The sequence below is a fragment of the Zophobas morio genome, unplaced genomic scaffold (assembly GCF_036711695.1).
Source record: "Zophobas morio isolate AGI-343-1 ecotype UQ-CSIRO unplaced genomic scaffold, CSIRO_AGI_Zmor_V1 ptg000021l, whole genome shotgun sequence".
Lineage (NCBI taxonomy): Eukaryota > Metazoa > Arthropoda > Insecta > Coleoptera > Tenebrionidae > Zophobas > Zophobas morio.
Window position 1 is genome coordinate 7,193,697 of NW_026972126.1, and position 26,063 is coordinate 7,219,759.

At 33.5% G+C, this 26,063-nt stretch overlaps 1 protein-coding gene across 1 annotated transcript in view; it reads left to right on the forward strand.

The window, feature by feature from the left end:
* Window positions 1-7,490: 7,490 nt before the first annotated feature.
* LOC135131658 (uncharacterized) overlaps window positions 7,491-26,063 on the forward strand; it is a 41,177-nt gene continuing 22,604 nt past the window's right edge. Inside the window, exons 1-2 of the mRNA XM_064059503.1 lie at window positions 7,491-7,550; window positions 7,663-8,740. Of these exons, the coding sequence (XP_063915573.1) occupies window positions 7,491-7,550; window positions 7,663-8,740 (1,138 nt within the window). The remainder of the gene's footprint in view (window positions 7,551-7,662; window positions 8,741-26,063) is intronic.

Genomic DNA, 26,063 nt, shown 5'->3' on the forward strand with positions numbered 1-26,063 from the left:
GAAGCTTCAATGAGTTTTATTTCACAATAATTTGATGATAAAAATTATAGTAAATGGTGATTGAAAGAGTTGATTATTATTTAAATTTGGTAATCAAAGGTTTCAATTAAAGTTAACTGAAATAAAAGAAACAATAATAATGGTAGTAAGTATAAAAAAGAGCAAAATCGCATATAATCCTATTCATCAATAAATATAGTTTTTACAGACAGGGTGTTTTATCCCGTCGGAAAAATCTATCAATTTTCATTTAAAATCGTTATCTACATGAGTTTGATATCATGCCTTCTACCTTATAAAACAGGTTTGTGAATTCGCTTCGCATGCTACCCACTAGTCCACTTTGTGGACGCTCATAAGGAACTTGTCCGAATTTGTTTAGACGAAACTGTATTCATTTTTGTGCTGAAGTGGCCCAAACAGGGGGTAAAAGGGCGAATTTTAACTTTTTTTTAACAAAGGTACTTTGAAAAACGGGTAGATTTGATAAAAAAATGGTGTGTGCTGAAGAAGCCCATATAGTTTTGCTTTTTTTAAACATACCTTTGAAAACAAGGTCAAAATGCTTAAAAGGTGTTGTGTGCTGAAGGGGCCTTCTTAGTAGTTTTTTATTTACTACTACAAAATCGGTGTTTGTATTCGTCTCACAGTGTCTCTGTAGCAAAAAAGTCGACACTCTAGTCGTGATTTCCCGAAATCAGAATCGCCACTTAATAAATTATATATGATAGTTCACCTCAAATTCTGGCAACCGACGAAACTCTGACAAATATTTTACTACATCGATCGAGACAACGTATTTTGCTACAACTCTACGCTTGTAATTTTTAATTTCTCCAAATCTGTCGGAATTCATGTGGAAAATAAAGCAACTCACAAGATACTTCCAAAATTACGATTTATGTCAACAAAAAAACAATTTAAGTAAACTTTTTCTCGGTTACATAATTACTGCAAAATTAGAACAGCCTGAAGTTTTCTCAAACAATAACCATCACTAACACTTTCCGCTCATACCAATTAAAACTGAGGAAACACTTGTGTTTAGATCCGGCAATTTATTGCCGGTAATTATGTAGTCATTCGTGGCAATATAAATGGAAATTAATTGGGCGCTCCCACAGATGAATTTATGTGAAAAATAAGTGGGTAAGAGTTAAAAATTTCTACCATAACAACGAAATTCTTTCATCGTTTTCCGTTTCCGTCTGTCTGTCGTCTGTCTGTTTGGAACATATATAACATAAAAATTAATGATTTAACTTCTGTCTATTTTATTAGAATGCATTTTAAAACGTACCTTAAAATTATTCTGAAGTTGGTAAAACAGTAAGCACATTTGTTCTCTTTTAAAAAATGATGACGTTATCTTAAAATATTTTTAAGTAAATTTCATTATAATTAATTAGCATCACATTACAGCTATATAATAATCCACTTTTGTATTTAACCCCACAAAAACTACCGTTTGTAAGAATAAAATTTGAATAATCAAATTTTGAAATTTTTAGCAATTAACACACCTATACTTCATATGTTTCAGGCTGCCAGCTCTCAACTTCGTAGATGTACCGTAAAAATCGAATAATAAAAAATTGTTTTTTCATTAGTCCGTACGCTTTAATAATAATATAACGTTTATCTCCACAATATCGAAAACACGCAAGTACTTAGGTAATTGTCGACGCGTTTAGGCAACCAGGTTAGCTAATGCCAACGTTATATTATATAAAAATTCTGACAACTATCGGGATTTTTTTTGGTAAAAATCAAACTCGCAAATTTTCAGAAGTCTGAATAATTCAATAAGGGAATGAGTGCCGTTCATTTGTCCGAAAACGTGCTCAAAATTGTTACACATCCGTTCACGCTTTCATTCCAAGCCAGTCAAAAATGAGGTATAAAAATTTTAATCTAACTTCCAAAGCTGGCAACAAATTAATTAACTGTAAAAATCATCAATAAAAGTTTTTTTCTGGCGCATTTTCAACAATTGCTCGGTTCATTAATACACACATAATTTTTTCTTTATTATCAATCTAAAGTCATACAATGTCCTACCCTTAATTACTACTGGTGAAAAGAAGAGAGATAATGTCAAAAGTCGACGATTAGTTTACATCCTCAGGTCTAAACTTTTTTCATTCTACGCTTATTCGAAGTTGAACATATGTTAAATCCTGATACATTATTCATCTGCTGCATTATTTCAAAGAGTTAAGGTCAAATCCAAATTATGGTAACAATCTTGCTAGGACTTCCCTGGCACCTGAAGACACATATTCAAACAAATTCAATACTAGAAAAAAATGTCGACAAGAATGGGATCGAACTAACGCGAGCAGAGCTCAAGTTCTCTAAGAAATCCAGACGTCCACCGTCGTTATGCACGTAACCTAAATATCTATGCGCACAAAAATGTTGGTAAAGTAATTGTGACAAAAATCAAGGCAGATTCATAAATCACAAATACAGGAATATGGTATGTTAACACGATATTCTTAATTAAATGAGGCAAATTATTTTATTGATTAAATGAAGAACGGCTCACTCCATTTTCTCGAAATTTTGGGAATACAGTACTGTTATTATTAACATTGCACTGCATATATCCAAATTGATGTATATGTATTCTTGCATAAATGTTCATGACATGATCACAAATTTTTATTATTATTATTATTATTATTATTAATATTCACCCCCACAGTACAACCATTTATTTGGGTAAGATGAATGTATTTAACATTAAAACTAACTTAAATTTAACACCATCATTCAGCCTGTAACAAGCATATATTTTTAATTTTTCTTGAAGTGGTGTTAAAGATGTCGAACATATCCTGGTTTCTGTTGTAATTTTCGCAGATGGTATAAATTGGAGAAAATTTGCGCACATTAGTGCGAGCTGTAAAAATGTAAAATGTGTCATATCTACGCGCATTTACCCTTGGAACTAACAAATTTATACATTTCAATAAATCTTGGCAGTCGATATTTCCAGAGACAATTTTGTATAAGAATATGAACGAAAAATATAAACGTCTTTTCAGTAAACTATTGATGGAAAAGGTTTGTAAGAGTTCTTCTTCAGGAAAACCTCTTGGAGGGTAGAAACCAAATTTCTTATAATGTAAAAATTTTCTCTAAACTTTTTCGATCATGTTAACATATATCATATATCCTGGGGCCCATATATTACACGCATACTCTAATTTAGTTCTCACAAACGCGAAATACAATGTTGATAATGTTTCACTGTTGCGAAAATTACGACCATTGCGTAAGACAAAGCCGAGAGATTTCGACGCTGACATGATCATTGTTTCTACATGATTGTTGAATGACAATTTCTTGTCAAATATCACTCCTAAATCCTTGACAACGTCAAATCGTTGTAATACTACATCGTCAATCATGTAATCAAACAAGAGGAGTATATGTTTCAAAGAAAATGTCATCACGCCACACTTACCGATATTCAATAAAAGACCGTTTTCCAAACACCAAACTAATAACCTGTGTAGGTCATTTTGCAATGTGAGACAGTCGTCTATGCATCTTATTACTCGAAATATTTTTAAGTCGTCCGCATATAGTAAACAACGACTTTCTAATGAAGATGTTATGTCATTAATAAAAAGGATAAACAAAAGAGGCCCAAGAACTGATCCTTGAGGAACGCCTGATGTTGTATTTATTTCTACCCATTTAAATCCTTTACAGATCACAAACTGCGTTCTACCAAAAAGATACGACTTCATCAAGTCTAATAGACGATCACATAAACCAAAAGAATTTAATTTGTTAATTAACTTAAAATGATCAATCCTATCGAATGCTCTCGAAAAATCGGTGTACACCGTATCCACCTGGTGGCCGGTGTCGATTGTGTCTGATAAAAATTGTGTAAACAAACATAAGTTGGTCTCAGTGGAACGACCCTTAACAAAACCATGTTGCAGTGGTGAGATGTAGGACTGAACATGACGCATAATACTCTTGTGTAGCAAGATCTCGAACACCTTGGAAAAATTGCACAAAAGAGCGATGGGACGATAATTTTCAATTTGTTTTTTATCCCCTTTTTTATATATTGGACAAATAGAGGACTGTTTCCATAGTGAGGGGTACACACCAGAGTTGAGGCACATGTTAAAAATAAGCATAAGCGGAGATTTGAAAATATTAGCACAGTCTCTCAGAATAAAAGCTGGAATACAGTCTGGCCCAGATGTCATTTTATTTTTTAGTTTTAACAGTGCTTGATACACCTCCTCTTCACTATAATGGTAAATGTTTAAATTAGGAAGCGACGGTATGGTATGTACAGCAGAAGCTTGAGACTGAATATATTGCTGTTGAAAAAACTTTGCGAAAGAGTTGACAATTGATAACGGATCATTTAACTCTTTTGAATCATAAGTCATCACTCCTGGTATAACATTTTGAGATCTCAACCTGTGAACAAAGGACCAGAATTGTGTAGGATCTGACTGTATATTACTTTCAGTTTTTTCTAAATATACATTATATGCATTTTTTATTTCAATTTTGATTTGTGATCTTAAAATCTTGAATTTGGAGTATACCGCAGGATCCCTAAACCGTTTATATTTCAACCAAAATTTCCATTTTAGCTTTAGCATTTGTTTTATATTTACAGTGAACCAGGGCGGATATTGTCTTTTATTGAAACGCTTTGTCATAGGAACACAAACTTCAAAGATTTTATCTAGTCGGGAATATAACTGCAATGTTGCCTTATTAGGGTCCGTAATGTCTTTTAGAAACGACCAATCAACGTTTAGTAACATGTCATATAAGAGGGCAAAGTCTGCATGTCGAAAATTGTAAGATTTAAAGTTGCCGTTACATATTTTTTTTTCTTTAGATGATAATTTGTGTTTTATAAATATCTCAAGACTGGGATGATGATGATCTTCATCAAGTAAAACATCAGTAGCTTTTGATACTCTGCATTCAATGTTAGACAAAATTAAATCTAATAGTCGCAAATTAGAATTCCGTACGAAATTATATTGACGATAGCCACTCATCTCTAAGAAATTCAAAAGGGGCTTTAACCTTCCATCACTACCTATTTGATCCATTAAGGAGTCTGAGTATGCCGGAATATTAAAATCACCTAGGATGATTACGTCCCCTTCGAGAGTAAAGCAAAGAGCTATTAAGTATTCAAAAAATACATCAATGTCTTCCACACATGTTCTTGGACTAGGAGGTACATATGCAACCACTACGTAAAAATTTTGGAAGGAAGAGTTAATTTTGACAACTAGAATATCGATCATTGGCACGGAATCGAAACCTAAATTAGAAATGTCGAGCTTACATGAAGTAAAGGAAGGATTAATTCCTATTAAGACTCCTCCACCTCTTGTACAATTAATACGAGAAAAGTTTCTGTCACTTCTATATATTGTGTAATTACTTGATATTTCTGAGTCTAGAACTGTGTCATTCAGAAACGATTCAGTGAATGCAAATATATCAAAATGGAAAACATTTAGATAACTACTCAAATCATTTAATTTACTGTTAAGACCTCTTACATTTTGATAATAGATTATTAGGTCTCTATCATGTACTGAGTGAGAGCTATTGCAATTAACTGAAGATGCTAATCCGGAAAAAGTAGAAATGTCGCTGATATTAGGGTTTAATTGCTATTGTGAATTAAATATAATTTTTTTAAAGTTTTCAACATGAGTTTTGTAGACCGTGCATTTGTTAATGTCCCAGGCTGCATGGTTTGTGTTTATATTAGCATTAGTTGCCTTCAACATACTACAGTTAGTACACTTAAGAATATCAGACTTACACTCTTGTACTTTATGTTTTTCTGAACACCTTGGACAGATGGGAAAGTTCTGATCACATTTATCAGAATGGTGGTGGAAACCACAACAATTATAACAACGGCGAACATCGATAGCATCCCAAACTTTACAATATTTATAGCCTATTAATAGTTTTCCAGCTTTCATTATATTGTTGTATGACACTGTGTCAATTTGAACTACGGCTTGAAGATATTTATCACTTTTGCGTTGGCTACTGTAGCTTACAACTTTATAATCTTCATTGACATCATTAAACAATAATTGGTTTTGATGAACAAGCGATTTAGAGAACATTTCTGAGGTTATTTCTTTGGGAATACCTGATATTCTTATTCTGGGGCACAGATTTGACAATTGTTTTATATTATAATCTTCTCGTAGTTCATTCTCTACAATTTCAACAATTTTTTTAGTGTCCTTACTACTATTGCAGCTGATTATTACTCCACCACTACGCGACGACTTTACGTTAGATATGTTCAAATTATTTTCCACAGGATTAACTTTTCCTAACAATTCGGCTTTCGTTTCCGATACTTTTTTCTCAGTGTTCTTAGGCTGTACAATAACTGTTGATTTATTAGTAACACTGGCATAGGACGGAACATGATCCTTTTGAAAGGAGCTAGGCATTTTTTGCAACAAGTCATTAATTATTGTACCGTGAGAGTTAATTGTTTGATTTTGGTTTTCAATGGCAGTTAAACATTTATCAATTGACGCTTTCAAAGAATCCACTTTCTCAGAATTTTGAAGTATTAAACACTCATCACAAATGTATTTAAAATTATTTAATTTCTGCAAGATTTTAAATTCGGCATCTTCAATTTTTAAACATTTTGCATGAGATTTGTTACTACAGAGGAAACATGAAAAAACCTTTTCATTTCGGCGATTGATGTCTCCATCACATGCTTTACACGTTCCCGGCATTACTAACTCCTATCAAAGGTGAGAGGTTCACCTTTGATTGGAACCGGCAAAAAATGAGGCTACCCAATAGATAAAATTACTAGTTTTCTTGCACACATTAATTAAACTAACTACACAGAGAAAAAACGACTAAACAGATGCGAAAAACAATTACACTGTTCTCAATGCGAGAAACGCCCTTTACATATGTCTCATTCAGTGTAAATTTGTTTCCTCAAACCTGAGAGGAAGGAACAGATTTTGGAGCACAACACACATGCACACATGCACTATCACGCACGATCACCTTGTATGATCGTGATAATGGAAATACTCACTTAAAGCATATACGGAGCACCTTTTTTACATTTGCTTTATCACAACATACATATCTTTATTTTAATATAGAGACCCCCATAAAAAAACGCAAAATCAATTTTATAAGTTTTCGAAAAAGCTATTATTATTAACAAAAAAAAGGATTATCTTTTATTATTATATCTTATTGTTTAACTTATTTATGAAATATGAATTTTAATTGAGTTAAACTTTGAGCCCCAGAGAAGGTGGAAACTTTAATTCCAAAACAAGTTTATACTAACACAATATAGCACGTTGGCGTTTAAATAAAGAAAAGAAAAACGGGTGTTAAAGAATCAGTAGATAAAGTAAAACAAAAAGATTCGATAATATGTATTTAATGAGAGAGAAATGCTTATTCAGTATTCAGTTATTGTTATAGAAGTAGGCTTAGAGAATGTTGTTAGATACGTAAGAGATTAGAATAAACAAATAATTGTAGAAGCTGGTTTTATTAATATTCTAAAACCAATATAAAACATGGCGCAGTCGGTGCAGTAGTTTGATGAATGAATAATTATAGTTGAAGAAAATGGATATCAAACCGCCGAGAAAGTTTAGTTTTGAAGGAAATGTGCAGGAAAATTTCACAAAATTTATACGCCAATTTGAAGTTTATATGTTGGCAAGTGGTGGAAGCCTAAAAGGGGATCCAGTAAAAATTGCCATACTCCTTAATGTGTTGGGAGAAGAGGGTATTGAAATATACAGTAACTTTGAGTTGACAGACGCACAGAAGAAAGTATATAAAACGGTCGTGGAAGAGTTTATGAAGTATGTTAATCCTAGGAAAAGCATAGTTTATGAAAGATTCTTGTTTTACAATCGAAAACAAGAGTGTGGTGAATCTTTCGATCATTTTGTGAATGATTTGAGGACTGCAGTTAAGAGATGTGAATTCAAAGACTCCGAAGAAATGCTACGATATAGGATAATCTTTGGAATATCTGACAAAGAAGTACAGCAGAAGTTGATTGTTAAAGGAAGTGTCACCCTGGCAGATGTTGTCACTATGTGTAGAACAAATGAAGCAGCCAAGGGCTATATACAGACGGTGCAGACAGAAGGAGCGAAAGCTGTGGAAGCACTCCAGAAGAAGAACGCAAGTTCAGCAACTTATAAGAAGAAACAGCAAGACGATAGTCAGAAGAAACAAGAAACAGTAACGAGATTTTTGTGTACCAGGTGTAAAACAAAGCATTGTGTTCGTAATTGTCCTGCCTTTGGAAAGAAGTGTCACCGGTGTGGTAAAATGAATCACTTTAAAATTTGTTGTAGAGTTAAGGAAGTTAGAGAAGTTAAGAATGACGAATTCACTGCTAGTGGTTCAGAAGCAACGCTTATGGTGGAAGGCATTAAGAAATATTGTTCGGGTGTTAACACTGTTGGTAAAGCGTGGTATGAAGATGTAAAATTGTACGGTTCTGTTGTGAAAATGAAATTAGATACTGGGGCGGAGGTTAACACAATTCCAGAAAAGTTAGTGAGGCAACTCAAGTGTATGAATAAGATAGTCAGGGACACAAAAATGTTGTTAGAGTCATGGGGAGGATATAAAATTAAGCCTTTAGGATTTATTGACTTGGACTGTACTGTTAAAGGTAAACGACACTTGATTAGTTTCTATGTGTGTAATAATAATAATCAACCTTTGTTGGGATTAAATGCGTGCATTCAGTTAGGTCTCGTCAAGAGAGTAAATAATTTAAAAACATTAACTGAAGAAAATTTTCTTGATGAAAATAAAGATTTGTTTGTGGGAACAGGTAAATTTGGAGGTGTACATAAAATATTGTTAAGAAAAAATGCGATCCCTGTTAACAGACCACCTAGAAGAGTCCCAATTTCAATTAAAAATAAATTAAAATTGACTTTAAATGATTTAGAGCAAAAAGGTATAATAAGTAAAGTTAATAGACCAGTTGAATGGGCTAGCAATTTGGTTATTGTTGAAAAACCGAATGGTAGTTTAAGAATTTGTCTAGATCCAGCTGATATAAATAAAAATATCGAAAGGGAGTATTGCCTTATGCCAACAAGGGAGGAAATAACTGCAAAATTGAAAAATAAAGTTTGCTATACTGTACTAGATCTTAAAGATGGTTTTTATCATGTGCAACTTGATGATAAATCACAGCAGATTTGTACATTCAGTAGTCCGTTTGGGTATTATCAATTCAACAGGTTACCCTTTGGTCTGAAAACAGCACCAGAGTTATTTCAAAAATTAAATACAAACAATTTTGGAGACATTGAGGGAGTTACTGTATATATTGATGACTTATTAATTGCAGGGGAGACTGAAGAAGAACATGATGCAATACTCAATAAAGTTATTGATAGAGCCAGAAAGTTAAATATTAAATTTAATCAAAGTAAAGTACAATATAGAAAAAGTCAAGTTAAATATTTAGGTCATTTATTTTCAAAAGATGGCATGCAACCAGATCCAGATAGGATTAAATCAATAATTCAATTAAAAGAACCCAAAAATAAAAAAGATTTACAAAAGGTATTAGGCATGTTTAATTATTTTCTAAACTTTGTGCCTAATTTGTCAGAAATTACAGATCCATTGCGAAATTTATTAAAAAATAATGTAATTTTTTCATGGACTGAACTACATCAAAATATTTATGATCAAATCAAAAATATGCTTACTGTAGCACCTGTGCTGACAAATTTTGATGATAAAAAAGAAATAACGATACATACAGATGCTTCTAAGAGTGGTTTAGGTTGTTGCTTTTTGCAAGAAGGAAGACCAGTCTCGTTTGCATCGCGTAGTATGACAACAGTAGAGCAAAATTATGCTCAAATTGAAAAAGAGTTTTTGGCTATGGCGTTTGCAGTAAAAAAAATTCATAATTATATATATGGCAAGCAAGTAACAATCTGTACTGATCATAAGCCACTGGTTTCAATAATGAATAAAAAAATTGTTGACATCATTTCTCCTAGGTTGCAAAGAATTAAATTAAAACTGGTACGGTATGATATAAAATGTGAGTATATGCCAGGAAAATTTTTACATGTTGCTGATTTGTTGTCCAGAAATTATTTAAATGATCCAGTGGAAGATGATGAATCGATGCTTGAAGTAGTACATAACATACATGCAATTGTAAACATTTCAGAGAATAAAAAAGTAACATTTCAAAAGGAAACTCAAGCAGATCCTGTTCTAAATAAAGTAAAAGAATATTGTTTAACTGAATGGCCCAATAAAATACATGATATTGATGACAATTCCAAAATTTTAAAATTTTATCACAGTGTTAGAAACGACTTGACTATTGTTGACGGAATAATTTTGTTTAAAAATAGGTTGTTAGTACCACCAAGTTTACGTAGAAGTATGTTGAATTTACTTCATGAAAGTCATTTCGGTGTTAATAAAACTTTAAGTCGAGCAAAAGAAGCATTATACTGGCCAAATTATGATAAAGACATTATCACATTTATTAAAAGTTGTAAAATTTGTGAATCAAATCGTTCATCAAATGCAAAAGAACCATTGATAAGTCATCCTTTACCGGGTAGACCATTTTCTAAAATAGAATCAGACATATGTGAATATGCAAAGAATAATTATTTAATAATTTTTGACTATTACTCTAAATGGCTTGATGTAGTCCCAATTAGAGAGAAAAACTCAATTGAATTGATAAAGCAGTTTAAAAAATTTTTTGCTAACTTTGGAATACCGGATTTACTGATAGCTGATAATATGCCATAATATTCTTCTTATAGTTTCAAAAAATTTTCGGATGAGTATGGGTTTAAAATAACAACAAGTAGTCCACATTATCCTAGAAGTAATGGGTTTGCAGAAAGTGGGGTAAAAATAGCCAAGTCACTTTTAAAAAAGAGCTGTGAGTTAACAACAGGTTTAATGTCTTACAGATCGACAAAAATTGTTGGTATAGGTCTATCTCCTGCAGAATTAGTTTTTAATCGAAACATCAAAACCAAACTGCCAGTTCCTCAACGTACTTTAGAATTTAATACAGTTGATCCAAACAATGTAATCAAGAAATTACACACCAAACAACAACAGACAAAATACTACTATGACAGGACTACAAAAGCTAAACCTAATTTTGTGAACAATCAAAATGTTACCTTACAAAAGGGAGGTAAATGGGAGTCGGCAAAAGTTGTAAAGAAATGTAATGAACCTAGGTCATATATTGTAAAAGATAGGAAAAGCCAATTGTTGAGAAGAAATAGTATGACATTTAAGGGATTCTCTTAACGAATACGTTCCTATTATTAACTGTGACGACAATGATGATGACAAATTTATAGATGTATCAAAGCAAAGTGTTAGTCAGAGACAACGAAGAACACCCTCGCGATTTAAAGACTATATTTTGTACTAATTGTTAAGTATTAGAATTAAGAAGGGGGGTGTTATAGAAGTAGGCTTAGAGAATGTTGTTAGATACGTAAGAAATTAGAATAAACAAATAATTGTAGAAGCTGGTTTTATTAATATTCTAAAACCAATATAAAACAGTTATCAATTTTTGTATACATGAAAAGAAACTGATCACTTGGAATACCGAAATTTTAAAAAGCTTATATCTACAAGTCGTTCTAAAAATAGAGGTTAAAATGAGGTCGTATTGTTAACACGCAGCAAAAGCCTCTTGCACCCTACCGGCAATTCGGCCGGCCAGTCGTTTTCTTTACATACAGCGTAATGAAATGTTTAAAATAGATTGTGAACAAAATTAAACAGTAAATAAAACGGTTCATAAACAATTAATATTAAAAAACGTCATTTTTATCTCCTGCACCAAAAATCGAAAGGAAAAAAATATCTGAATACTCGAACATAAGAAAAAGTTTGGATAAAAAGTAAAATAAAATACAACATATGTAATAAAAAGACGTCAAAAAAATTTTCGATAAAACAAAAATAAGACAAAATTACCGATCAAAATAGCTTTTATAAAAGATACAAATCATGATAAAAAAATAACACATGCAATTTTAATGTACACAAAGAAAAATAGCACTAACATCACCTTTATAAGTACATACTAATTTTTAATAACGCCGCAATTCAACATTACACAGTTGTAATAAGTAGACAAGATTAAAAAAAAAAACAAATTAAAAAACAAGTGTTGACATCACAGTGTAAATTCTAAGCAGAATTTTACATTTACACGACGCGATTTTTAGTGCAGGTGAACAGAAAAAAATCTATATAACAGACTCAAAATATACCTCAAAAAAAGAGTTTCGGAGAATATTAGCCTAAAAATTCTCTAACAAACAGATAGACGAAAACTGAAAATCGATATTTTCATTCCTCAAATTGGAGAATGTCCAGAAAACGAGAAATGAAAGTTTAATAAACATAGCCTTGCTGCACAACGTTTGGAAATTACCAACATTCTAAAGTTAATTTAACCGAAACTTCAATAAACTCAAACATTGAAGACCACTGTTTTCAATTAAAATGGTTATCTGAAACGTTTTGTTTTTAGTAAACGTCTTTTATTTTTAGCTAAGTAGGTATATCACAAATACAAAAATATTTCCAATTTTTAAATAATCGTCATTGATGAAAACCTATTAGATATTCTAAATTATTTCAGCCGAAAGGGCCTGTTTTAAAGAATAAATATCCTTATAATAACATCCCTTAACGTCCGTATTTTTATATCAATTTAGAATAAAAGAACTGAAGAAATAAGGCGCAATACATTGAATAATAGACCGATACATGAACATAAACCTGCCTCACAAAAAGAAAATGGTTGTCGTATATAGTAACCTTGGTTAATAAATGTCATTCAACCACAGATTTTAAAGCGAGAAAGCCAGAAAATACCACGTCTACAGATGTCACAAAAGAAATAACTTAACCTAACTTTCTTTTCGTTTTTCACTAAAAGTTCGTAGACATCTTGCCGCTTATGTTATTGGGAGAAATTGTAACCGAGGTGGACTTTTAATAAAAAAGGTACTTTAGCTTATACTTACATACATTTTTAGAAAATATGGATACTATTTACGAAATACATTCAGTAATTGCAAAACTAATGGTATTTATCGAAAATGCTTTTCTTCACTTGTTAATGACGTCATCCACTTTTCAACTACGACGCCACACTTATTCTTTTTATTGAAATGCTATATTTTCTGTTTCATTTTTGGTTAGTTCTCTTAAAGACCTTTTTAAAAAATTTAAAAATTTAAAATGAGATCTGTTAAAATACGTACATATTTTATCTAATCAAAAAATACTGTAGATAAAGCATCACACAAACGTATAAAAATTATTTATCTATGTAATAACAAAATTGAAGATCCGTTAATAATGTAGTATTCTAAACGGTCAAACAATTATTATCAATTGTTTATAACTTTTTATTAATTGTGCATACTATTTGATTGGAACGTAAAAAAAGATACAGACGAGTACGTACATAAATTGAATTTTCTTTCTTTCTGAAGAATTTTCAATTACAAAACTGTGATTAACTGTTAGTATCAAAAATGAGAGCCTACGATTAGGTGATCAGTGGCTAACTAAAAACATACCACAGAGACCGTTTTATCTCCAAACATTTTTTCCTATATCGTCACAAGTTTTCGGAAGAAGCTGAACTACAGCCCATCTGTTTTAGTTTTTCCATGATATCGTAAAACTCATTCTCTCTTTTCTCCACCACCGATACTTTACGTTATGCTGTGAGAAACAGAACAACAAAGCTCTATCTCATTTTAACTTAAGCGGATGTGCCAGAGAGAAAACATATAGCTCCGCCTGTTGGAGTGAAACCCGAAATTTGACAGAGGTTCTCAAACAGTTATGTATTGTTGCAGGCTTTATAATAATTTATAATATACAACAAACAAAAAAAATGCACAAAACGTGTTCTGAAAATTAAACATAACACTAACTAAAAATTTACATTTCATCTGTTTCATTAAACATCTCCTTTCCAAGTTCAACAGTTTTTTGTTTGAGAACTTCTGCTTTGTACGAAACGTTCCGGTACATCTTTAGGACCGCCCCTAAAATGCTAGGCAATACGTACCATCTCAACCGCAATGAAAGAAAGTGAGACAAAAATAGTAACGTTTGAGAAGTATTATTTGATGGACTGTAATACAATGTATATATTGCAAAGTAATGACTTAATAAGTAATTTTTATGTATTACCTTCCAAATAGAATAATTATAATTTGCAGATATGAGGAACTGATTGTTGTTGATCATGCAGTAAGTTACTTTAGCTGCTTTTTAAATAAAACTAATTACTTCCGAACTCTCCCACATGGACAAAATACAGACTCCAATAACAAAACACATTTTTCTCCAAAGTTATAAATACTTATATTGAATAATTGATATTTTCTCAAGAAGTGTCAAAAATAGTTATGCCTTAACACTGTAATATAAAGCAGATAGTACTCGTCCATTTTCTCTTTACATTTTTGTGGTATAGGTAGGTTTTCAACAAAAAAAAAGTGAATGAAAATTTTACTTTAGTTGAGATTGCAGGAAAAACTACTTCTGTAAATTATTTACAATTTAATTTTTTATCTGCATTACGACGTTTCGTCTAGCTCGTAATTATTTGCAGGGTAGCTATTTCAAGAAACATTTTTTTGCAAATAAAACTGAATAAATAATAACTGTAAGACTAAAAAATTGTGTTGAATATATTCATTCCCCAGCATATTTTTTCGTTTTTCATTTATTTAGTACATGTATACAGTAAATACCGTTTTGAAATGGTGCGGAAAATTGGGAATCTTGTTTATTAAAATTAATTATAATAATTTGTCTGTGTAATATTTAACAATTCTCCTGTCCTTAATGTAGATTTTGTTAGACTTTATCGTTGTTGAAATTACTACAAATATAAACCATAGATTTTTCTTGCCAGAAGAATACAGAATATTTGTTACGTCCCGTGCGTAACTTAAGGAAGTATTCTAATAAGGCGAATGACTGCTTTTATTTTGTTTTCTCGGCATTTCATGAGCCTTAGAGTATGGAAAAATAAGCTTTATGGTTTATCGATTTCATCTCTTATGTTTATTTCTTATCATATTTCAACTACAAGGATAAAAAGATTAAGTAATATAATACAGAATATATTATTTCATAAAATAAAATATCATTTTTTTACGATCCACCGATCCTTTCGGCAAATACTAAAAAGATAACGCACCATAAAATTTTGTTCAGGTACGTAGGTTTAACAACCATCGATTAGCGATAATACAAGCTTTAAAAAAAATAAATCGTCGATTTCGCCCGACAAGTGGCTTTGTCTGGGTGTAATAGCTCAGGCAGAAGGATGACAACACAGCATTAAAAATTAAAACCCAATTTTTGTGTTCTTTTTGCCGATAATATCAGTTGTAAAATTCACCCCAAGGTCCCATAAAACCCAGATTATAAATCCTCCCCAGCCTCCACCCTCTTCTACTTGTAAAAATTTCACGGGTGCAAGTGAGTTGCAAACCGTACACATGGTTGCTTGACGTTACCTCATTTAATAAATCATACTGTAACCGGATTGCTTAGGGTGTATACACTTTGCGTTATTATATTAGTTCGAGGGGTGGTCTGGCGCTCCACTCACTGTTTAATGTGCTGAAAAGGCTTCCGGGCTATGGCCAATAAAAAGACACATAACTTCGCAATTAGATTCATGTGTAATGTCAGAGCAGAAGCCATATAAAGCTTTCGTTAGGATGCTGCACCATCAGCTTTCAACGCGACATCGACGTCGTAAAATTATACAGATCGGTAGAATTATAATGGACCGCTGACACGCACCGAACTTTTCCCTTCAAACCCTTAATTCGCTCTAATGTTTTATCCGCGATATCCTATTAACCGCTCATTTTGATGCAAAATTGTCGCATTAGTGACGACGAAAAGTCATCAGACATACAAAAAGCTTAAAACAGAACACAAAGATAACAGAATTTGTGGTACAACACTGGAAAACGTAGCAGATAATTTCAGCACTAGTTGCCGAAAAAGTAAAAACGTTCTTATCTCGAAGTTACAGTAGACTAATCAAGACATTGGTTTGTGTCGTTGAACTTTGTGCAGAATCAGAATCTTTTCTACTTTAGTTGACCTAAATTATATAACATTAGTTCTTTTCGTTATGACCACATTTAATTTAAAAAAAGTACGAATGTTTTTGGTCCCGTATCAAGATGACAGTTTTTTTTAATAAGAATGATTTATTTTTGTAAAAATTAGACATCCTGTACGCTAAATAAGGACAATCTTGAACTAAGGTTAAATCAGAAAAATAAGGCGAAGCTGAACCCACACATAATTTAGAGCATAGATGCTCTTTCACTCTTATAAATCACTCATAGTTTTAGAATTCCCGTGTGGTCCAGAATACCACAGTTTTTAATCAGTTGGTCAATTTCCCAAAGACACGGCGTTTTCACTTACAGGTGTCTTAATCGTCAACGAAAAGTTTCATTAATAATAATAATTAACCAGTGTCAGTGAAAAATTATAATTCTGAATAAGAAAGAACATGGACAGACAAATTGACAGGTTGTACCTGTTCGTGATATGTGTGGCTTGGGTTATAGCACTGATGACCCCTCGAGGTCAAAACTGATGCAGTGTGGGATAAAGACTTCTGATGTAAAAAAATGCGGGTTTTTACAGCACAGCTGAGTAACTATATTTTGATGACTTCTGATGTTTATTCATTTTTTATATAGCCTTCGGTGACATTTAGTTCGTAGTTTTTCCCACCGAATAATCTGAAAAATCATGACTTAAGAAATGAAATAACTTGAATAACATTGAAACATTGATTTTAACAGAACTGTTTTACATGAAAAATTCCTTACTACTGTTTCACCACTGTGTGTGCTTTCACTTTTAGATAATTCACCATCACGGGGTACTTTTTTAGATTTCGCGGTTTTTCCTTTAATTTTCATATTTCATCTGAATTTTTGCGATCATCATAGACTTAAATATATACCTGCTGTAGGAGATGATTCATGTGGGAAAGCAGTTTTAGAAACTTCATACAAAGTATTTGCAAATGTTTCCTTGTCCGCCCATCTTGATATTTGCATATTGTGTAAATTAAAGCTTTTACTGTTTTGTACCATGTAATTTTTGTTTGATTTATCATCTAGTTTTCATCATGTCACCAAATTACGTAGGTCATCGCTTAGGATATACATCTTGTAGTATGGTGGTTGCCTATAATCTCTTGGCCCAACAACATAAATTGTGCTTGGTTTTCAATTTTTCGCAAATTCGCTTACTACTGTTTTTTCAAATTTTCGACACAAATCAGTTTTTTTAAGGCTGGAAAACACGCTTCTTTGGCCTGGGTTTTCGTCAAAATGGGAGGTCGAGAATAACCCATCTCAGATCAGTCGACTGTGTCGTCGGGTCAGGTCAGGTCAGGTTAGATACAAACCTCCTGAAGAGGCGATACGCTGAAGCTGAAACGAGGCTATGTAAGGAATTAGAGGTGTTAAGAAATTTGGTACAAGAAAATATAAATGTTCATATGCCTGAAAAATAAATGTATGAAAAGCATACAAAAGTGTTTTAAAAAGCTAATTAAAAGTAAATAAAGTAAAAGAGGAAGAAGGAGAAGAAAAAGAGTTCCAAAAAAATCGACATCCTGATTGGGACAGCAAAAGAGATAGAAAAAGAACATAAGATGACAAAAAAGATCCTAGAATAAAGCTACCAGTTACATAAACGCAAAACTAAATGCTAACAGCAAAACTAGGAAAGGCGGAAAAAAGAAAGAAAAAGAGAGATGATATGATATGATGAAGGACAAAAAGTCTGGCGTCATAAAAACTTCGACAATGTGGAGACAGTTATAAAAAACGCACTGAGCGAAAACGTGAGTGAAAACATGGTAGTGCAGTATACATCACGTATCCAAAGATGGCCCATATGAGTGATAAATTCGTAACAATCGAAAACACGCGTAGGTAAAACAAAAAATGTAATGAATATGAACGGCTAAAAGAAACAACTAAAGAGATAATCAAGATAAAGGCAACAGATACAAAGGACGATCTATGGAATCCGAACTCATACCCGATAGTGGTTGAAAAAAAAAGGGTAGGCTATAACACCCTTCTAAAAGAAATTAAAGCTACATTGACGACAATGGAAGATAAAAAAGCCATCAAAACTGTAAGAAGCACAAAAGATGGAAAAATGGTGATCACAACGGACAAAGACCAACAAAAGGAGCAGAATATAAGAAAAATAATTGTAGACAAAACTGAAGAAGGAAATGTTAGACAAGTAACAGATGCACAAAGAGATAAGAGGACGTTATACATAAGGAACCTAGACGCCACTATGAGTAAGGGTGAAGTAAATCAAGCAATTAGGAGTAAATTAGAAGACGGAGGAGAAATATAATTGAAAGTAGGTGAAGTAAGACCAACACGAAACAATACAAACAGTCACGATCACTATCGACAAAGATAATGCGGAAATGATGTTTAGGAAAGAGTTTATAGTGATAGGAATAGTCAAAGGAAGAACTGAAGAATGCATGTAGATGCAGAAATGTTACCGCTGCTGGGACTATAGACACACAGCGAGCGGATGAAAAGAAAAACAGTGTAGTAAAGAAACAAGATGTCCACTCTGCGAAAAAAAGGGACATGTAGCGGACATTTCTTATGTAAAACCGCCAGGGCAGCCTTTAAAGAAGCAAAGAGAAGGGCAAAGCAATACAGCTCAACATAAATACATCCGGCTCGGTAATGGTCCTGCTGGCTGAAAAGATATGGGAAACAAAATTTGACGTGATAGCACTGTGATACGAGAAACGATGCTGTGATATACTATATGTAATAGAAAAAAACTACATGTCTGTGATAGTGGGAAGAGAGCCTGATACATGTGCCTAAGCTTCTCATCGAAGGTGGCGTGAGTGAGTGTATTCGCTGTAGTGTCTCTCTTGATTTAAAGTGCTCAATCTATGGTTTTTTCTTGGTTTAATTGTGTTAAATTAGAGGAACTGTCTTGGTTTGGTGTTTCACGTTTGACACCCCCATCCTGGGGGGTGGTGAGTAAGCCTTAACCGTAATTTTTGATAGATTTATCGGGTTGAAATTCGCTACAATCTTATCAGTGGTTCTTCGTCGAGTTCTTATCGCTTTTCTTGCCCCCATCATTTGGTCATCGTTCACCTGCTAATAATAATAATCATGCCGGTCAAATGCGGGAAATGCAACCGTAATATTACTCGTAATGAGAATTACATTTCATGTAAATCCTGCAAACTGAATTATCAGTGAATTGCAGTTTTTGTTTGATAGTTCCTATGTCCGATAATAATCCTGATCATAAATCTGCAAAAATGAAACCGTTGCCTTTTACCAGTGAAGCTAATTTATCATCTAATGCCGTAAAAGAGGTAGATAAGGTCGTGTCCAGTCACGTTAAACCATTATTAAATATACGTCGAGCATGCAGCGTGGGATTATTCTAAATGTCATGCGCGCGATCTTGTACTCAGCAAAGTTAAAAAAGATCTGTTTGGATTTTCAGCATAGCAAGCAAACGAATCAGTTTCATCGATGTTGTCATATTCTCTGCTCTCCATTTATTACCAAAATGCTAGGGGAATTAACTCTAAATTAACGGAACTTCGTAATGCACTGACCTGTTGTAGCTTTGACATTGTAATTCTCACTTAAACCTGGTTAAATGACTCCGTCGGTAATTCTGAGTATTGCTCTCCTTCATATCAAATTGTCATAGCGGATAGAAACTTTCAAAGAATAAAAATGTCTAGAGGCGGATGTGTGTTAATAGCCGTTCGTTGCGAGTAGGTATACAATATTCGAACTCGACTTGTCAGCAGGTTTTAATTCTCTTCAGTTTACGGATGTAGTTGGTGTCAAACTTGTTCTTCATCATTCTTCTGTCTTTATATTAGCCGTATATATTCAACCTAAAGCAACTGTGGATGAATATGATCTATTGTTTAACTTATTAGGTAGTATAACTGAACTTCTTAATGAAAGGGTCATCTTAATTGATGATTTCAATATTCCTGAGTACTCTCCAGATGTATCTGACTATGGTATGAACAAAGGAACTGTGTCGTCATTACTAAACTTTTTGCATTATTCTGATTATCAACAGTTTAATAATATTTCGAACAATAATAACCGTTATTTGGACTTGGTTATTTCTAATCTGAACTGTCAAGTTAAATGTTCTGGCGAAAGTCTACTGAATAAAGATCCGCACCACCCGTCTCTGTTAATTCCTGTGACGGTATGTACATCTCGAATACGTGTTATTAATAGGAACAAATCCAGTGATAAACAATGGAATTTCCGTAAAGCTGATTTTGTGAACCTATATACGTATATAGCAGAAATTGATTGATCTTGCCTAGTTAATATCGACGATGTTAATGATGCCACTGTTTTATTCTACGATAAACTTAATGCGGCCTTCGACTTGTATATCCCTAAAACAAAACAGTACCGAAAATCATCCTATCCACCGTGGTTTACCCCCGTTATCATAGGTAAACTTCAACTGAAATGGCGTCTATTAAGTAAATTTAGATCAAATAACTGTCTCGCAACATACAATGAATTTAAAAACATTAAATCTGAAATTAAGCGTGATTTAAAAGTAGCCTATGATAACTATTTGCGTGATTTGGAATTGAACATTAAATCTAATCCTAAGAAATTCTGGGAATTTACGAACAGCTTAAAAAAATGTTATGGAATTCCTTCTAGTATGACCTATTGTGACAATCTCCTAACTAGTCCTCCACTTATTGTAAATGCGTTTGCTGAATCTTTTGGTCAGGTCAGGTTTAAAAGGTCAATAATATTAACGGATTGGTTACTGACTTTCCTCACACGACAACCCATTTGCCTCATATTTCTGAAGCTGAGGTTTTAAACGCTGCAAAAAAAAATAAAGACCAATTGGGTTTCTGGTCATGATAATATACCTGCATTTTTGGTATCTGATTGTGCGTCAGCTTTAGCTTACCCATTAATGTTATTATTCAATCTAATCCTGAAAACTTGTATATTTCCTGAAATTTGGAAATTATCCATCATAACTCCTATTTCTAAGAAAGTTTAAAAGAAGTGTGATGAGAACTACCGTCCTATCTCGCTGATCTGTAACTTTGGTAAGGTTTTTGAACTTGTTTTGCATAGATTTCTTCTTTTTAATATTCCTAATAAGATCTCCGAATCTCAGCATGGTTTCGTGTATGGCCGTTCTACTACTTCCAACTTATGTACTTTTACTCAGTTTGTGTCTGACTCTTTTGATAAGAGACTGCAAGTAGACGTTGCATACATGGACTTCTCAAAAGCTTTCGATAAGTTAAATCATAAAATTCTATTAGTTAAGTTGAACAATATTGGATTCTCTGTCGCTCTCCTGGAACTAATCAAGTCTTATCTAGCTAACAGGCTTCAGATTGTAAAATATTTAGGGCATGTGTCCAAGACGTCTGTTGTTTCTAGTGGAGTACCGCAAGGCTCAGTCTTAGGTCCTCTCTTTTTCGTAATATATATTAATGACTTAGTCCAAGCTATTCACTCTAATATTCTTTTGTATGCAGACGACGTAAAAATATACAGAGATATAATATGAGGACTGTCTATTACTGCAAACGGATTTACTTTATTTATTGCAGTGGAGTAAATTGAATATGCTTCCAATAAATTTTAATAAATGTCACATAATGTCCTATACTAATAAGAATTCACAAATCTCATATGATTATACTTTAAATGAAGCTGTGTTATCCAGAGTAGACTACTTTTCTGACCTGGGCGTGACTTTCGATCCAAAACTTACGTTTCGAGCACATATTAACAACATCTGTGCAAATGCTCTGCAATCCCTTGGATTCATTTTGCGTTGTGGCAGTAATTTCAATGACTTGGAATGTTTGCGAATCTTATACTTCTCTTATGTGCGCTCTAGGTTGGCATATGCAAGTATAGATGCCCCCCTTTCTGTCAAAACCACACTGACGCTCTAGAAAAATTCAGCGCCGCTTTCTTAAATATTTAGCATATCGAGTAGATGGTACATACCCAATAAGAGGTACACCCCAAATCTCTCTTGTAAACCGATTTCAACTTACGGATTTAAACACTAGACGCATTTCTTATTCATTGAACTTTCTTAGAAATCTAATGTGCTCACAAGTTGACTGTTCCAATCTTCTCAGCAAGCTCTATATCTATTGTCCAAGACTTTCTCCTCGTGACCACCGTTGTTTCTATCTGCCTACACCGCGTATAGATGTCGAAAAGTATCGCCTGTTTATCAAATGACCAATAATTTTAATCTGAGTCAGACTGTTTTTGATATTTTTGTTAAAGTTCCCTATGGGATAAAGTAGTAATTTTAGCTACTGATTAGCTATTATACATTTATTCCCATTTCATTTGTAAGTCTGTAATTGGGTCTTGCACCCGTTGACTTACATATATATAATAATAATAATAATAATAAGGTTTGATAATTTGGCTTATTTTTCTTGCTATTTTTCCCCAAATAGGAAAATAGAGGAATATATGGAATTCGTAAAAAGTCTAAAAGATGAAATGAGAAAATAGGAAGGAGGAAAGATATAGTCACATCAGGGCATTTTAATGCTATTTGGGGTGAAAACGCATCAAACTCTGGAAGTATACTAACTAAAAGTCACAGCCGCACACACGACCTTCAAATGGAACAGATGAGTTCACGAAAGGTGGATAATGATGCAGAATGGAAATGAAGTAGAGGATGTACCGTAAGTCGAATTACCCACCGAAGTAATATTGAGAATTGTAACCGAAGGGCATTCGATATTAAGAGGGGCTTTAGTGGGTACATTCAGTTTAGAAAAGAGGAGAAGGTTTCCCCTCTACTTAAAAAAAAGATCAGATGTTTACTTCAAAGAGACAGGATGAACTTTCCTAGGGGCTACATGCTTCTGATAGCTTTGGCATCGAAGTTCGGCATTCCCTTTGTTAGACTCCGTGGTAGGTGGGGACCCAGAAAACGAAAACGAAAACTAAATCCTAACTTATGGTTAAAGATACGAAAGAAATACAACACACTGAGAAATTGCCTTTGGGAGAACTTCAGAGTGGTATCCCAGCTACTGCAGAGCCGCAACCTCCTAGGAGGAAATGAACCTACGGGACTGAGGTAAAAAGGTGGAGGAAGGGTCGTTTGCAAGCGGAGGCGGCAAATGCCGGCCGTCGAAATGGAGCCAATTTCCTTCGAGAAAAGCGCCAAAAGCAAAGGGCAGGCTACTAAAACCAACCCAAAACAACCGAAAAAGACTACTACAGGGTCAAAAAAGAGAGTGTGGTCTTCAACCTTCACACCTCCAACAACAAAAACGCAAAAGAGGATGAGGTAGCGGAAGATCACCTCTAGAAAACATATGTATTTACAGAGAGCTAGCCGCAAGTTATCTCTGTATTACTGTAATCGCTGTACAGCATCCTCTTGGTAAGCTAACTGCAGGTGGAGTTGTTACAAAACGGACTGATGGTAACACTAGATAAAAAACTTGAGCAACGCCTGACATCAGAAAGACAGGCAGCCGTCTGTGAGAACGAGATGTCCTTGGAAAGGTTGAAGCACACATTGCTGATCTGACCTGACCTGAATTAACACCTTTGTGGAAAGGCTCACAATTTAACGTGGTCCGCTTATCTGACTACCAAGGCTGTTGAGGCCTACCCTGTGAATACCGAAAACAGTGGTGGACGCAGAGTCAGAACCAATGGTCCCGAATCAAAAAATAACTTCTCTTCCACTCCGAAGCCAAACCTGAGGAACGAGGACTATATGCCGTCCTCTCTCAACCTGAAACTTCAGAAGAACAAGACGTCGGCACAGGAAGAGCGGTACCCTTTGGAGGAGACAGACACTCTAGTGAATTAGGTGAAAATCCAGGATCGTTTATTTGAGCAATTTAAATGGCAATAGAATTTCCAAGGACATGTATCTACATTCCCAGGAATATTAAAGCCGTCCTCCCAGCGCAGGTCCGTTCCAGGAATATGACTACGGTTAATGTTAAGTGTAACACAGCCAAAGGCGTAGAGTAATTGGTAATAGAATTCGTGTACCTACTTACCACAGGAGGCACATGAACGATGTCTAACACAGGAGATGGCGAACTTGATGAACCACTAAGCCACCTGAAATATAATAAACTTTATCATTGGTAACAATGCAAATGCCCAGAGTTCCCTATGGGGGAGCAGAGATACTAATGAGAATGACCGAGGGAGAACACTGGTTCTCAAATTATTGGAACATACTTTGCAGTGACAACATTGACATCGCGATTAGAGTAGGTAGATAGTTTCAAACACAGTAAAGGAATTTCAAAAAGTAGCATCCTCGTACTTCGAAAAATAATTATAGGTACTGAGTAATTATTCATTTATGCAGTTGTACAAAATAATAAATATTTTTATACTCTAAAATTGTTATTTTTCTTAAAAATGTAACAACTTGCTGCACAATGAAAAATGTGTAACATTTTTAAATTTCTGTAATATAATATCCTTGTGGCACATTTGACGCTACTTATTATTGTGCTACTTATTATTTTTTTCGCTTTGTATTCTTTGCATTATCCTTTGTTTATCCTTTATTATACAAACATTTCTTTGGCCAAAAGCTGCATTCTAATTTTCATTTATTTAGCTGTAACTGCATTCCGTCAAAAAATTGTTAATTCAGTTTTGTAACTGGCTACTGTATATATATAGAAAGCACAGTTTTACGATGATATGTTCTAAAAACACAGCAGAAATAGTAACACACAGGTCATTTCTCTAAGTTACTTAGTAAAACAGTTCATCGAACGCAATGATTCTAAATTCACAGTTCAAATGTCAGAGTAAAAAGTAGAATTTTGCTTGAAGCTTAACTCATTAAAATGGCCTAACTTATTCCTCTTTAACCACTGAGCAGTAAACAACGAATTTTGACATAATACTTATATGGTAAACGTTTAAACTTTTAGGTACAGACTTTAAATTAGGCATCACACAGTGCAGATTTTAAGTTCCCACTAAATCTACTGTTCTGAAGAACTAATTATCACAAAATCCCACCAATGAAAACTACTGTGATATAAACAGAGAGGGGAGGATATATAAAAAAGAGTACGAAGCTATAAATGATTACTCCAAGGCAAACGAGCTGTTATCAAAGCTTGAAAATTGCTACCGGTAACAGTGGCGTAGATTGTATTTTTACTGAAGGGGACATGAATTAAAAATTATTAAACGAAAGTAAGGCAAAATAAAGTTAATCAAATATTCTTTTGTTACAAACTAAAAATAGAAACAGGTTTCCCTCACGATTTTGTATAATAAATAGCAAACAGCGTGAACGAAAGTACATGACAAAATGGTGAAACCATAAATACGAACGCAATGGCGAAGATAATTTCTAGGACGCTTAGTTTGAAAAATGCAATAAAATATACCAAAGATTAAAAACACAGGTGTTAGCGCCAGAAATTTTGCATTGTGTAATACCTCCAGTACATTAACCCTTCCCCAAGTGTTAAGGCTACACTGTTATAAAGCAACTCTTAGACACTTAAAATTTCTAAGTCATATTTTGATTCTCATTATCGCGGTTCTGATTTAAAGCTTCGTTTATCAAAGTTTAACCAGAACGTATTCTTATTTACTTAAAAATTGGATTTTAGTTTGTTTAGGTTTTTCCATTAATCACAGGAAAAACTTCCGTCGATAATATTCACTAGTATAGAAAAAAAAAACAAAATTCAAAGGCAACAACTAACTTAGATCTTACCATTGTTTCAAGTATCTAACAAAAATCGTTATTTTCCTCGTAGCAGCTGA